Raw genomic sequence first — 14,031 nt, 5'->3', positions numbered from 1 at the left:
TAACCTCCATCCTCCTGTTTGTCTTTTTCTGTATCTTTCTCCCTTATACAGATGCAACTCATTAGATTTGGGGCCTATCTTACTTATCTTTTCTGCACAGATCCTATTTCTATATCAGTTCATACTCAGGTACAGGGGGATCATGACTTCATGTATATTTGGTGTGGGACACAATTCAACCCTCAATAGGTGGTATCCAAACCACTCACTTATTCAGTTCTTCTCTTGGAATCATGACCACACAAGTCCTTACATGGCCATGTGCAGTATCTTATATTTACTTTCAGATAGAGGGAAGGGAGGTAGAGAAGAATGAAGAAACAAACTCAAAGATTACTCGGGTGTCTTAGTTAAGGTTTCCAATGCTGTGAAGAGACACCATGACCAAGGCAACTCTTTAAAGAAAAAACATTTAATTGGGGCTGGCTTACAGATTCAGAGGTTCAGTCCTTTATCACCAAGGCAGGAGTATGGCATCTTCCAGACAGGTATGGCAGAGGAGCTGCTGAGAGTTCTGCATCTTGTTCCGATGTGAACCAGAAGACTGAATCTCTCAGGCAGCTAGGAGGAGGGTCTCAAAGCCCACCCCACAGTGACACACTTCTTCCAACAAAGCCACACCTACTCCAACAAGGCCACACCTCCTAATAGTACCACTCCCTATGGGCCAAGCATATTCAAACCACCACACTCAGGGTTACTGTCACACTAAAACCGTTGGTTGTTTGGTTTTTTTCAGATATGGTAAGTCTCTCATCTCAAGTCTTGAAACTTGTCTTTCAATTTACACTTGGGTCTTTCTCTTCTGTCTTCTATAACTTCACTCCAACAGACGCAGAAAGGGTGGTCTTTTGAAAATAATCTCATCCCTCAGTGGGGACATTTTTCCACCATTCTAAAGCCAAGATGAAAGTTCATACACACAGAATACTGAGACCTTTGCGTGAATAACAAAAAGGGAGTGTGTAGATCATGAAGTTGTTCACTTGTTCTTTTAAAATAACATCTTAATTGCTAAAAAGATTTCAGTGTACCCTTGTCCTTTTTATCTTATATACATCATTATGGTCATATCCTTCAAGATCCTATCCTTCATATTAGGATGTTGCAAATGTGGGTACCTTTCCCCTTTCCCTTTCAGAATGAGGATGAGAGGGAGGTAATATCCCCTTAAACTGAATCCAGCATTTATGCAGAAGAGGGGTTTCAATGAAGACCTCAGACATTGTTCACTGTTGGCTCCGTCACAGAGAGATTTTGGCATCACACACAAATGTCCATCTCAGAGGTGTCTGTCCAGAGGGGAAACCAGGTGGAGGCTGGAGGCTGATCTGGATGAGGGTCGTCACTGAAAGAGCTCCAGGTAGTCGGGCAGCTTGTCTTGTTGACCACAGGGGTACAGAAGGAGTTCCTTCCCCAGAGAAGTTATGGGCTCCTCCTGTCAATCAAAGCACAGGGTCATGAGGCAGCTGTGTGGTAGATGTCCATGCTGCTCCTTAGGGGACATCACTCCCCTGCCCTGGGTTTATGCATACCTAGATTGGCTTATGACAATACTAAAAGAGATTTTTCTCCTTTCAGTTTCCCTGTCCTACTGGAGCCCAAGTTCTAGCATAGGACCATCCTCAGATACGATCAGAATGTACATCTCTAGTATTCTCAGATCCCCTGGGACATCTCTGAGTATGCCAGGCAGATATGGGAAAGGAAATACAATTAAGACTCCTCATTACCAGCAGAAATTATGTGCCACCACCATCCCATTGCCTACCCTTGAGCTATATCCCTAGTCATGTTATATATCTATAGGACAATTAATTCCTAATGTGAATTAAACAGATGAGTGGATTCACCTTGTGATATTCCACCAAATCTGCCAGGCTGGCATGCTGCAGCTGGTCCACACCCAGGAAGCTGTAAGAGTTGCCAGACACATCTATGAGGAAATGTTTGCAGCCTTCCTCAGACAAGTAGGACAGGGCATAGCCCTTCGTCTTTTCACTGACGCGAATCAGAAAACTTCCCGGCACGCCTGTGCTCAGAAGTTCATTTGCTTTCTTTTGTGTGAGAATCCCTGCGGGAAATGGAGAAAAGGTCATTATCAGTCAAGTCCCTACAAACTACTCTTCTGTTGCCCCTCCCTATGTGAGTTAGAGTTTATGAAAATCAGGATAAAATTCCATGTATATCTTGAGGTCTTTGGGAATCAGAACAAAACAAAACTCCTGGTATTTGGTGACTGGACAAACACAAAACAAATGGATAGTTCGTCAACTTGACACAAACTAGAATGACATTGAAAGAAGGATCTTCAGTTGAAGAATTACCTCCATCAGGCTGGTCTGTGGACTTGTCTGTGGGAGCATTTTCTTAGGTAATGATTGATATGGGAGCCCTCTGTGGGTGGTACCACCCCTGGCAGGTGAGTTGTGTAAGAAAACAAACTGAGCAAGCCAGTAAGCAACAGTCCTCTTGCTCCTGCTTCAGTTCCTGCCTCCAGGTTCCTGCTATGAGTTCCTACCCAGTCTTCTCTCAGTGATGTACTGCAATTTGGGAGTTATAAACCCTCTCTTCCCTAAGTTGCTTTTGATAAGTATTTTATCATAGCAATAGAGAAACAAACTAGAACAGATGGTAAAAGAACTGTATTTCAAACACAGTTTCACTTAGAGGCCCATTTGGGTCAACACAGGCTGTCCACCACTTATGAAGGTCTAATAGGTTGTCCTGAGGGTGATGCTGGGATTTTTCACTTCCAACTTGAACTTCAATGTTCTTGTAGGGCCACCCCTGTCTATCAGCGAGCACTCTGGGAAATGATCTGACTTGGTTTAAGACAGTAGTTCTTGAACAGAATCACATGGGACATTAAAGCACAACGGTTGTGAATTTAAGGTGGTTTGCATAGACAATGAACTGAAGGGTAAAACCAACCCAGAATGTGGGTAACACTACCTCATTGGCTAGTGGTTGTGGGTAATGCTACCTCATTGGCTAGTGGTTGTGGGTAACGCTACCTCATTGGCTAGTGGTTGAGGGCAATGCTACCTCATTGGCTAGTGGTTGAGGGTAACGCTACCTCATTGGCTAGTGGGTAAGATGGAACAGAAGGAGAAAGAAGAGAGACAGTAGAGGGCTCGAGTTCTCTTTTCTCCACTTCCTGATGCAGGGTGATGTGATTAGTCTCCCCCACACATTCCCCATGCCAGTGTTTCCAGGTCCGTCCTGATGTGAAGAGCCTTCATCTCTTGCTCCCACATTAGTTCTATGTACCTTCTACAGAATGAGCAGGTGTGTACATGTGATGGCATGTGAGTGGTTTCCTGACATATATGAGTTCCTTAACAGAAAGTTCTGGAAAATTATGACAAAACCTGGGCTAAGAGCATTTCACCCTAAAACTCGGTGATACAGTAAGCATGAATCAGAGTGCCCACAAGCCTTCTAACCCTGCAACCGTAGCCCATTACACAAGATATTAGCACTATCTAATCTCCTAAGACACTCAAACACAATAAAATGATTTTGTAGTAAACCCCAGGTCATAATGCAATCTCCATGCACGCCACAGGGGTGGAGGCAGGCTCAAAGGCGAGAACCATGCAGAGCAGACTGGGGTGTGCAAGAAGGTAGTTTCTTCCTATTTTCTTAGCTGGGTAATTCAGTTTCCTTCGCACATGCTCTTGCATCTAAGAACATAGGTTAATGTAGTAGATGCTTCATAGAAGCCTTGGGGTCAAGTGCAGTGGATACCTTCGAGGAGCCATGGCTACTGCCAGGCTCATGAGAACTATTCCTGTATAAGACACGATCAAGTTCTTGAGGACAATGCCAGGCTCCAAAGTCAGGTATTTATCAGCATGGTATGACCTTACAGACTTTGGGTTTTCCCTATGCATGGCTCTAAGAATTATGAAAGACGTGGCTTCATGCTACTTCTCAATTCCTGACACTTCAGGGATGCCACCAGGGATTTAACCATCTTCACACACTGTAAAAGTGACAGAGGAATCTAAAGTCCTGGGAGGGCTCCGTGAAGGCAGAAGAAGTGAATGTCAGATTTCTTTTATTTATTTTGTTGGTTGGTTTGTTTTTTGAGACAGCATCTCTCTTCATAGCTATGGCTAGCCTGGAACTCACAGAGATCTGTCTGCCTTTGCTACTATTAAAACCATTTGCCATGCCTAGCTAGATTTCTTTTATTCAGTAGGTTTCATAGGACAGATTTCTACCAGGGAAATGGCCTACATATTTTAATTTGGTTAGAAATTAACAGAAGAATGTGAGATGTCAGTGCATGAGGTCTCACGGCCAGCAACTAGCTGAGGGCTGAGGAGCAGCTACAACTGGAACGTTTGCAAGTGTGAACACTTGGTGTGCAGGCCCGTCGGGTGGAGGTGAGACCAGAAGGAAGTATCCCACACACTCCTCTCTGTGTAATGATGGGGTATGGATGCTTCTATAGCGAGGCCATGAAACAGAGCATCCTACAGGGATGGAAATGCCCTCTTTGTTGGCCAGGTGATTGCTGCCAGCCACAAGTATTCAGTGAGACCTAAACTAGAGCTGGTATGGCTGTGGACTCAAATTTCAGTTTTACTTAGTTACTTGACATGCGTGGTCAAAAGCTACTGCACTGCATTGTGTGATTTTTAGACCTCTTTAGAGTGAAGGTTTGACCAGAACAGGCCCAAGAAAACTGACAGATGAAATGAACAGACCCCAGGAGATTCAGTGATTTGAAAACCCCAGCATGCCTCTATTAAAAAGCCAAAGGCCAGAGAGTACTCCACAGGAAGAAGGCAGGAGGAAGGTCATTCCCACAGCACCTTCTGGAAAACTCCTACTCAATCTGCAAACAGAGTATGAGGCATTTGTATGCCTCCTGGGCTATTTACTCTGAACTTGCGGAGCACCTGGCTCCCACAACCTCTGTGTGCTTGTGTGGTCTCAGAGGGGTGGGCTCAAGTACATGGTATTCCATAAGGACCATCTTGCCCTTCGACCCAAGGTTACTTATGACCTCCTAGCAATCAGGCAGCTCCCTCACTGACACACTTTATATATTCAGCTGGAAAAGACCTAACAAACCGATTCCATCTCACGATGGACACTTCTATGCAGCTTCAGGATTGTTAGAGTCAGGGGATGTGTGTCCTGTGTGAACCACCACTGACTGCTCAGCTCTACAACCTACTTACTTTATTTAAAAAATATATGTTTGGGTTAAATGAAAGATTACCACATAATAATGTAATCTGCTTCCTTGAGCCTTTAAAGCAACCCTACAAAGGGGTGATATTTTTACTCTGAAAGAAGCTTTAATTGGATGGAGAGCTAACTCAGGGGTAGAGAGTACTTACAAAGAACCATAAATTGCATTCCCAGTACACACATGAGTGACAAACACCTGTAACTCTAAGTACCCATATGGCAGTCCCAGGTGACCTGACACTCTCTCCTGCCTTCTTGGGCACCAGATATGCATGTGATGCAAATACACATATGCAGGAAACACTCATATAGATGAAGTAAAAATAACTGTTTTTTGAATGCCTCTAAGTGTGTTCACAGAGAACCACGTAACATGATAGGATCCTTAGGTATGCCAGGATGAGTGTGCTGCTAGCTCTAGGCCTTGAGTTCAGAGCCAAGCTCCTACCCACTCAACCCTGATCCCTCCTCCTGTGGTGGAATGATGTGCTTTTGTTTATATCTCACCTTTTATTGAATCTTCAAAGTGTTCTAAGTAAGGAGAGCTGGGTTTGTAGCCAAGCAAGCTAATTGGGGAAAATCAAAGCCAATGTTGCAGAATCATGGTCTGGTCCAGGTTCTCAGCTCTGGTATTTTGCTTTTTAACTCACAGTGCTTGTGAACTTTTCAAAATATATATATTTTCTAAGAGGTGTTCAGATCTACTCTGAGCAATTTACAGAAGGTGTATCCTCTTGAAATGTTGAGTGTGGTCGAGCTGGCGTACAGACCCTGCTAGTGTGTGTTATTCCTGCTCCCTTATGCTCAGGGTGGTCGAGCTGGGCGTACAGACCCTGCTAGTGTGTGTTATTCCCCACTCTCTTACGCTCAGGGTGGTCGAGCTGGCCTACAGACCCTACTAGTGTGTGTTATTCCCGCTCCCTTATGCTCAGGGTTTGTGTTCTGAGGACTGGTAGCCCGAGATACTTCAGGCTACACTTGTGGCTGCCTCAGTGCTACAGGACATTGTAGCCACTGCAGAGCTCTCCAAAGTCAGGCTACTGCAGATCACCAGTGTCCTGGGCTGCCCTCCAATGCTTTGTCTGGCACCCGCCTCCCTGTTTTTCTATCTGACCTATACTTCTGCCTTTGTGTTTCCCCAAAATATATAAAAGGAGAGTGTTAGAAAATCGTATTTGCAAAGGGACATGTCTCTACTGTTAAGGTGCCTCAGAGTCTCACATGCAAATCTACCTGTAGCGTAGGAGGAGGGGCGACTGTTTTCTGGAAGTTACTTCCATCTCCAATGGCACCTGGAGTCTTTGCCAATCTCTCCTACTACTCCATGCACTTTCAACTCCTCCTGCAGTTAAGGGTGATATTTCCCGAGATGCTCTAGAACCTGCCCCAAATCCCAGCTACAAAGAGGTGAACATGACCAGAGCCTTTCAAATATTATCCCAACATTTCTCTCATAGTTAAAGGACTAGAATTATTATCATTATTCATTCTCATTCACTCTCTTGATGGCTACACATATTACCTGACATTCACTGTGCACCTCACACAGTTTTGAGTACTCTGTATCTATTAAAAATTTTGATTCTTAGTCATTACCTGCATCATACAGAAAAGTGACAGAAGAGCAGAAGTTAGGTCATGTGACCAAGGCTACATGGCTGAAGGCTGGAGTCTGAGATATAAAGCCATGCAGCTAACCCCATATGTGTTCTCTTATCCACTACTTGTTTCTTTGGGTTTCCCCCCCCCCCCGACATAAAGAAATGGTGTCCAACACCATAGGGTTGTAGCAGGAGATATTATAAGGAAGCATGTGCTGACCAAGAAAAGTCTAAGGACAAAGCTCATGATTTCTTCAATGGTTTAGAATCCCCCTTCTACACAGATCCTAAGTGGGATCCCTGAAAGCAGATGTGCTCACTCTTGCTTCCCCCCTAAACACTGCATTGACCACTGGCTTCTGGGTAACCTCCCAGCTCCAAAAGCATGACAAAAAATTCAAAGACTACAACCTGAACAATAAGTGCAATGCTTACTTAACATGCTTGATTCCATCCCTACAAGTGCATGTACAATTATATGCACACACACACACACACACACACACACACACACACACACACACCTGGCATTCTGGACACTTGCAACTCAAGTGCATCATTTAAAACAATGGCGATTTTGAAATCTGCTCTATTCTCACCACTAATAGAAATCACAGTAACATCACTGTAGCAAGTGCATGGCACTGAGTCATTGACGAGAAAGATCGGAAGTCTTCCAGAAAGGAACACCAGTACACAGCATTCTTTGCAGGAACATGAGAACATCCCTGTGTAGCTCTAGCCCCTTTCTGTTTCATCTTCTCCAGTTCAGAAGTCTGAACAAACACAAGGTATATAATTAATGGAGAAATACAGATAATTATGAAATGTGCCTTGATGTTACTAATGTAAGCGAAGTTTACATGTAAATGGGAGCATTGCTGGTTCCTCCAAGGGCACATAGCAACCACCAGATCAGGTTTCTTGTTGCCCTCTCTGCCATACACTGTGGTGACATAGTTTTGCTTCTGGTCACAGTCTAGTAGCTTCATGAAATGTGTGCGCCCTAGATGTGATGACATATGATGCAAACCAATGCCTGAGGCTTAGCCACAGACTTTGGAATGTCACACACTTCAGTAATTTGTGCTTGGAAGACAGATACGTGAGAAAAAAAAACCCTTTGTGAAAGGTGAGCAAAATTTGATGTCATAAAATTTAAAAAATCGCTCCTCTGAAACCAGATGGTCCCAGGATGGGTTACTAATGGGCACTGAGGTGTATCTATGAGTCTTCCTTAATGATGTCAATTGCCTACACTCAACTGCAGTGACTCTTAGTCCCTCACAAAAGAAGCTGTGGAGTATGGCAAAGGCTGGAGAAATAGAGAAAAGCACAGGACATCATCTTGATAGCTATTTATAGGCAACTTGAATTCCAGAGATAACTACTCCCACACCAAAAAAAAGGGAAAAAAACCTTACCTGCCAAAAGGAATGAGGCAGAGATATGTGTCAAAAGAGAAGCAATGTAAACATCTGTAACATGATCCAATAGTGTCAAAGCCCACTGAAAGTATAGGAATTTGCTTTTGGAGTGGTTTCTGATATAAACAATAGAGACTACATATCTAGTTGTGCCAAATCAGCAAAAAACACCCACAAGGAATAAACAAGGATGTTTCATTGAGCCCAGTTATATCCTATTTGGCAAGTGTGGATGGCATTTCAAAAACTAGCGATCAACCAGATATGTGAAACAGGTATGTGAGTGAAAGTACCTAGCAACAAAGGCTGCTAGGGAAACCCTAAACTAGAAATGTGTTCTCATCACCGTTTGTCTTTTTATACTCCAATCTCTGGCATTTCTACGATTCCCTACACGGCTGCCATTTTGTCCCTTTAAGAGGGGCAAGGAAATGTTGGTAGAATGAAGAAGTCAACTTGCAGGTAGAATGTCAAACCTGAGTTGTGTTTATTCTTTGGCCTTCTTTCCATGAGGCTTCAAAGCATGTTAGTGGGTATAATAGATTAGGTATGATGCCCTCTGGAGACTGAGAGGTAGAGTTAGATTATGCTTGGTGACTTTGTTGGTCAGATAGGTGGGAGGGCTCTCTGGAGCTTATCACATACTTCACGAACACCAGAGACTGAACCGTGAGGCTCAAAGAATGCAGGAAACTGGTATCTAGGAGCAAGAATAAAATGAATTTAAAACTGTGACTGTATGCAAGGGACAAGTCATACCTGAGCTGAGAATTACCGTCTAGGACCAGAGGATGTGAAAGGATAAAAATGACACAGACAACAGGAAATAATCCCCTCTGCTAAGGAAGCCAACAGAATAGACTTAATGACAGCATTGAGAAACCCAGGAGCCTGGGACACAGACACCTTTACCCAGCCCACTTGATGGCCACGCTGTCTCCCAGGAGTTCACCCTTGCCCTGCCAACTTCCCAAACAGCCAAATCCTCCAGTCTGTTGCAGTGGCTTCTATCCAAGACCTTCCATGTCATGAGTGCCTCCTGAGGTGACCTGACTTTTTAAGGACAGGCCCTGAATAAGTACTTCCAAGCGAGACGGGGTTTTGCAGTGATTACAATCTGTTTTGCTGAAGGACCGCATGTTCCTTGTGTAACTGTTTCTCAGCACAATAGGACTGTGTGTGACAAAGGGAAGGCAGAAAGCACAGGCAGGGGAGAGGCATCTGGTGCTGCTTCCGGTAAGCCACACAAGCTCTGTTCTCTGGGGACTGTGGTGACTCTTCACACATGTGAGTTCATTTGCTTTGCACAGAAACCTCTGCACACATTTACCACCTCCCCCACGCACAGGGGAGAGAGTACAACTCACATAGTGGTGTTCTGAAAATTTAGTTCCAAAACTCCTCCCTTCTCTCATTTCTCTTCATTTCCACCCTTTTGAAGCAGAACTCAGGGGCTAAGACATTAAAGAACAACCGTGTATATGGTATACAATTAGAAATTCGCCACACATACCCCAACAGAGGACAGGTCCAGGAAAGGCATGAGAAAACCTCACATTTACACCTCACACTGATCCTTGGCACAGAAGCTGCCTGTAACTACAGGAAACAAACACGAACACATGTAACAGTGGAAAAAAAGGCTGGAGAGATGGTTGAGTGGCTAAAAAGCCTGCTACACAATCAGAAGACCTAAGCTCAGATTCTTAGCACTCAAGTTGGGTGTTGTATCTGATGTCCCAGTTCTGAAAAAGTGAAGACAGGCAAAGATCTGCCGGCCAGCAAGCCTATCCAAAACAAAAAGCTCCAGATGAGTGAGAATGTTGACTCGGAAACTAGAGTGGAGAAGGATAGCGGAAGAATCCTGACCTTTGCACACACGTGCACAGGCATGCAGACCAGCACCCGCATGCACATACATATAGATAATGTATGGACTGAGGACGGAGGGATGGGGGAACAAGGAAAGCTGATAAGGGGGAAGAATATCAATAAAGTCAAATACACACGTGTATGAAATGTTGTAAGGGAAACCATCATTTCCTATGCTGACTAAAAATGTTTTAAAAACAATAAAAATGACTAAGTTGGTGAATTTTATGTAATATGAAATTTAACACAATAATAAATGGAAAGCTGTCTATATGTATGTGTGAAAAAAATGAATTGCAGGTTGGTTGTACATGATAGAAACAAAAAGAAATCATAGAAAAAGAAAATTTAATCAAACAGCATTGAAATGAAAAATTGTGCCTCAAAATGTACTAAGGTGTGAAAAGATAAATCATAGACTAGAAGAAAGTATAGCTGGTCCATATAATTGGTAAATGATTAGTGTTTAAAATATATAAAATTCTATAATGCAAAACAAAATATCAATAGATATCTTGGAAAATGATCAAAATATCAAAGAATTGTTTACAATTCTCTGACAACAAACACGAGGGATTCAGGTTCATTGTGCAACAGTGCAAACACAATTATCACAATTCCACTGTGGTCTCACACTATGGAAGGAAATGGAATCAGATAAAATCAAGTGCTTTGTATGAACAAAGTAAAGAGGAACATTGGGAACAAACATAGGAGTATACACTAGGGTACTGACTTCTGAGGTGCTGGGCCACACTCAATACAGATTGGGTATACATTGTTCACCATGCTTGTCCACACATGTTTCAGAGTTGGGAAGTTTTCAAATAACAACATATCTTGGTAGATTTGCAAGGTGAACATTTAGAACCAGAAAATGGAGTCTCTACAGTCTAAAACATTTGTTCAAGTTCTGGAGTGGTTCTGATTTGGACTGTTTGGATTATGATTGTTCAACATGCATCCTCAAACATACACATGCCTGTCCTTTCCAGAGATTCTATATCTGGATATAGTCTGTGAAAAAACTATGATATGTAGGTATGATGAGACGTACTCAAGGGCGATGTGAGGCCATTTTTCTGCAGCTTCATTTCAGAGAGACAAAGTGTGAACTGCCCTGTCTCCATCATGGGAATGTGAAATTCTATCTTCCTAAAATGGAAGCCAAGGATTTATGTTGGCCACATGACTGCGTATTTATTATCACATTATTTATTTATTGTATTATTTATTTGCTTATAACTATGATAAATATTTGTATAAGAGTGAATCAACAACAATGTCATATTTATAAAATATTATGTGTAACTCTGCATATTTGTGATTTCTAGGCAAAGCTCCCACTGGGTTTTTAGCCCTGCCATGTCCTCTGGCTTTCTCCAACTCTTTCAGACAGAACTGCCAGTTGACATATCAGAATTCTTAATGACATCAGCTAACACTTCCCATTTTCATTCCCCACTGTTTTTTTTTTTAAAAAAAAAAAAAACCAAAAAACAGAAATGAAAATGTGACTGCTCTCATAATCAGGGACAACAGCACACAGCAACTGTGCAAGGACACAGGAACTACAAAGGCTGATTTCCTGTGCTTATCTTAAAAGGAAACGGAGGAGGGGAGGCAGCAGACAGCCGAGGTGGCTGTGCTGAAGGCATGCAGAATCAGCAGAGTTCTCTCTGTTAGTCTCTGACAGCATCACCACACCACAGCGGGGTGGGAGGCCTGCAAGCTCACCCACAAGTGCATGGGGATCCCCCAGGAGCCAATGAAACCAAAGTCAAAGGCACAGGTTCAAGGACACCTGGAAGTTCTGCTGAGACACGGGCTACTAAAGCAGCTATCAGGGAAAAGATATCATAGATGGGCCGGGGGTTTTGAAGGGGGTGCTCTTGCTGTGTGTTTGGGAACTTATTTTTTGTGATCTATTTATATATGAAATGATACTATTAAAAAGTAAGATGCCTTACACACAGTTCAAACCAAGACACTATTGTGAAGTGGGAGAGATTGTCTTGGATAAATACTTAGTAAGTCCAGTTCAGCCACACATAATGCCTTCTTTTATTTTCTGGGTTAGGGTTAGAACTGATCACTTTGAAAATTATGAGCAAGTAACTGAGTCAGAGCTGTACTCCAGTCCCCTATCCACTGGTCTTAAATATCTGATTTTTCTTGAACTAAAGCAGTCAGGGAATATGACCTAGGGCAACAGAGTAACTTTAATTAACAAAATATCTTAAGCCAAATGCTGAAACCATCAGCTAATACTGTCCAATGACTTAAAGAACTTGTAGATTTGCTGACTTGTTAGAGCAACAGGAAAACAGGGTCCAAGCCACAGGACCAACCAGGGAGCATGTAGGAGCTGGACGTAGACCTCTCACGTCTGTAGCAAACCACCTTGGTATTCAGGTGGCTCCCCTAACAAGTGGAATGGGGGTGGGAAGAGCTGTGCAGCCTCTGTTCCCTGCCATTGGAGCTCCTTCCCCCTACTTGGGTTGCCTGGATGAGCCTCGTGGGAGAAGATGTGCCTAGGCCTGTTGGGACTAGATGCCCCAGGGTGAGGTGGTACCCAAGGGAGGCTCCCCTTCAATGGGAGGGGGGATTTAGAAGGTTGGGGCTGGGAAAAGGAGGGAGGAGGCTATGATCAGGATGTAAAGTGAATTTTAAAATAGCTCCAGATTCTCCTTTAAGAGATGAGAAAATTGGAGCTCTAGTAGGTTGAGCAGTGACTGAAAGAGATCATTGCTTTTTCAAGGTCACTCAACTGTTTATGAAAGAGCTGGTGCTTAGCTGGCCTTCTGCCTGCTAACCCTGCCTCAGTCCGTCAAACCACTGGCTTTCTAGTGGCGGAAGACAACAGCATATGCTGAAGTCACACTCTGTCTGCTGAGTCCCTAGGAAGCGCTGCTTTTCCCACCCTCCCTGGGGTATTGCATTTGTGGTGAAGGATTAGCCCACATCATTGCAGTGGCCATGAATGCTGACTGCTTTCTAAGTAAGCACAAGAAGACAGCTCTCTGAAAATCCTTAAAGGAAAACGCTCCGTGGAAGTACGGTGAAAGACTGTTAGCACAGCACAAACAATGAAGGGAAGAGAAAGCTCTTACTGTTCGTTTGTCGTTCTTGAAGTGAGCACTGTGGTTTCAGTACTCACCATGGAACCAAGGAGCAATGGTGTCTGAGTTTTTCTGGTAACCTGCACGGAATGGCAACTGTTCCTCTTTGAACCATCGAATGATGTCCATCTGGGTGGAGCTGGTCTCGGTCCTTATCACTCCCTGATTCCTGTCATGGGTAAGATGATTCCCAAGTTAGGGATGACTAATTTGAAATAATGTCTTCCATTCTGCTAAACTCATAGATCAGTGTCTTGCTCAGGCACCATCAGAGAACCATCCACCTACAGCAGATAGGAACTAATTCAGAGACCCACAGGCAGACATTCTATAGAGTGAGAACTGGGAACACTCAGCCACAATTGGGATGTCTTTATCAAACCCTTTCCTCAGGGCTCAGGAAGTGAAATGGGAGAAGAGGCAAACAAGAAAGAGTGTAAGAAGAGCCAGAAGGGATGGGTGACATCAAGGAAGCAGTGTCTTCCAGATAGGACAGGACGGGCACACGCATGAACTCAAGACTCTGACTGCAAGCACAGGCCCGCACAGGTCCAGGTCAGATGGCATCCAGCGCTGAGACGGGGAGTGGACGTGAAGTCCCATCTCTAGCCCCAAAGCTATCGCCAACTGAAAACCACTTACAAAGGAAAAAAAAAAAAATCAATCTTCTCACTGGGTGTACACACCACACTTAAAGGAGGCTCCGTGCCCTATACACAACAAACCCAAAGGCATTCTCTCAGGGAAACCCAAAGGTGTTCTCTCAGGGAAACCCAAAGGTGTTCTCTCAGGGAA

General features: G+C 43.7%; 1 protein-coding gene across 1 annotated transcript in view; it reads right to left on the bottom strand.

Annotated features, from left to right (window-relative positions):
• Positions 1-391: 391 nt before the first annotated feature.
• Positions 392-14,031, bottom strand: part of Sh2d4a (SH2 domain containing 4A) — a 65,553-nt gene continuing 51,913 nt past the window's right edge. The window contains exons 7-9 of the mRNA XM_021219705.1: positions 13,275-13,405; positions 1,854-2,074; positions 392-1,438 (exon numbers count right to left, since the gene is read on the bottom strand). Coding sequence (XP_021075364.1) covers positions 1,346-1,438; positions 1,854-2,074; positions 13,275-13,405 — 445 coding nt within the window. The 3' untranslated portion in view covers positions 392-1,345. The remainder of the gene's footprint in view (positions 1,439-1,853; positions 2,075-13,274; positions 13,406-14,031) is intronic.

Source organism: Mus pahari, chromosome 19, assembly GCF_900095145.1.
Source record: "Mus pahari chromosome 19, PAHARI_EIJ_v1.1, whole genome shotgun sequence".
NCBI classification, from domain to species: Eukaryota; Metazoa; Chordata; class Mammalia; order Rodentia; family Muridae; genus Mus; species Mus pahari.
Note: the sequence above shows the minus strand (reverse complement) of the source record. Positions and strands in the feature narration are given on the sequence as shown.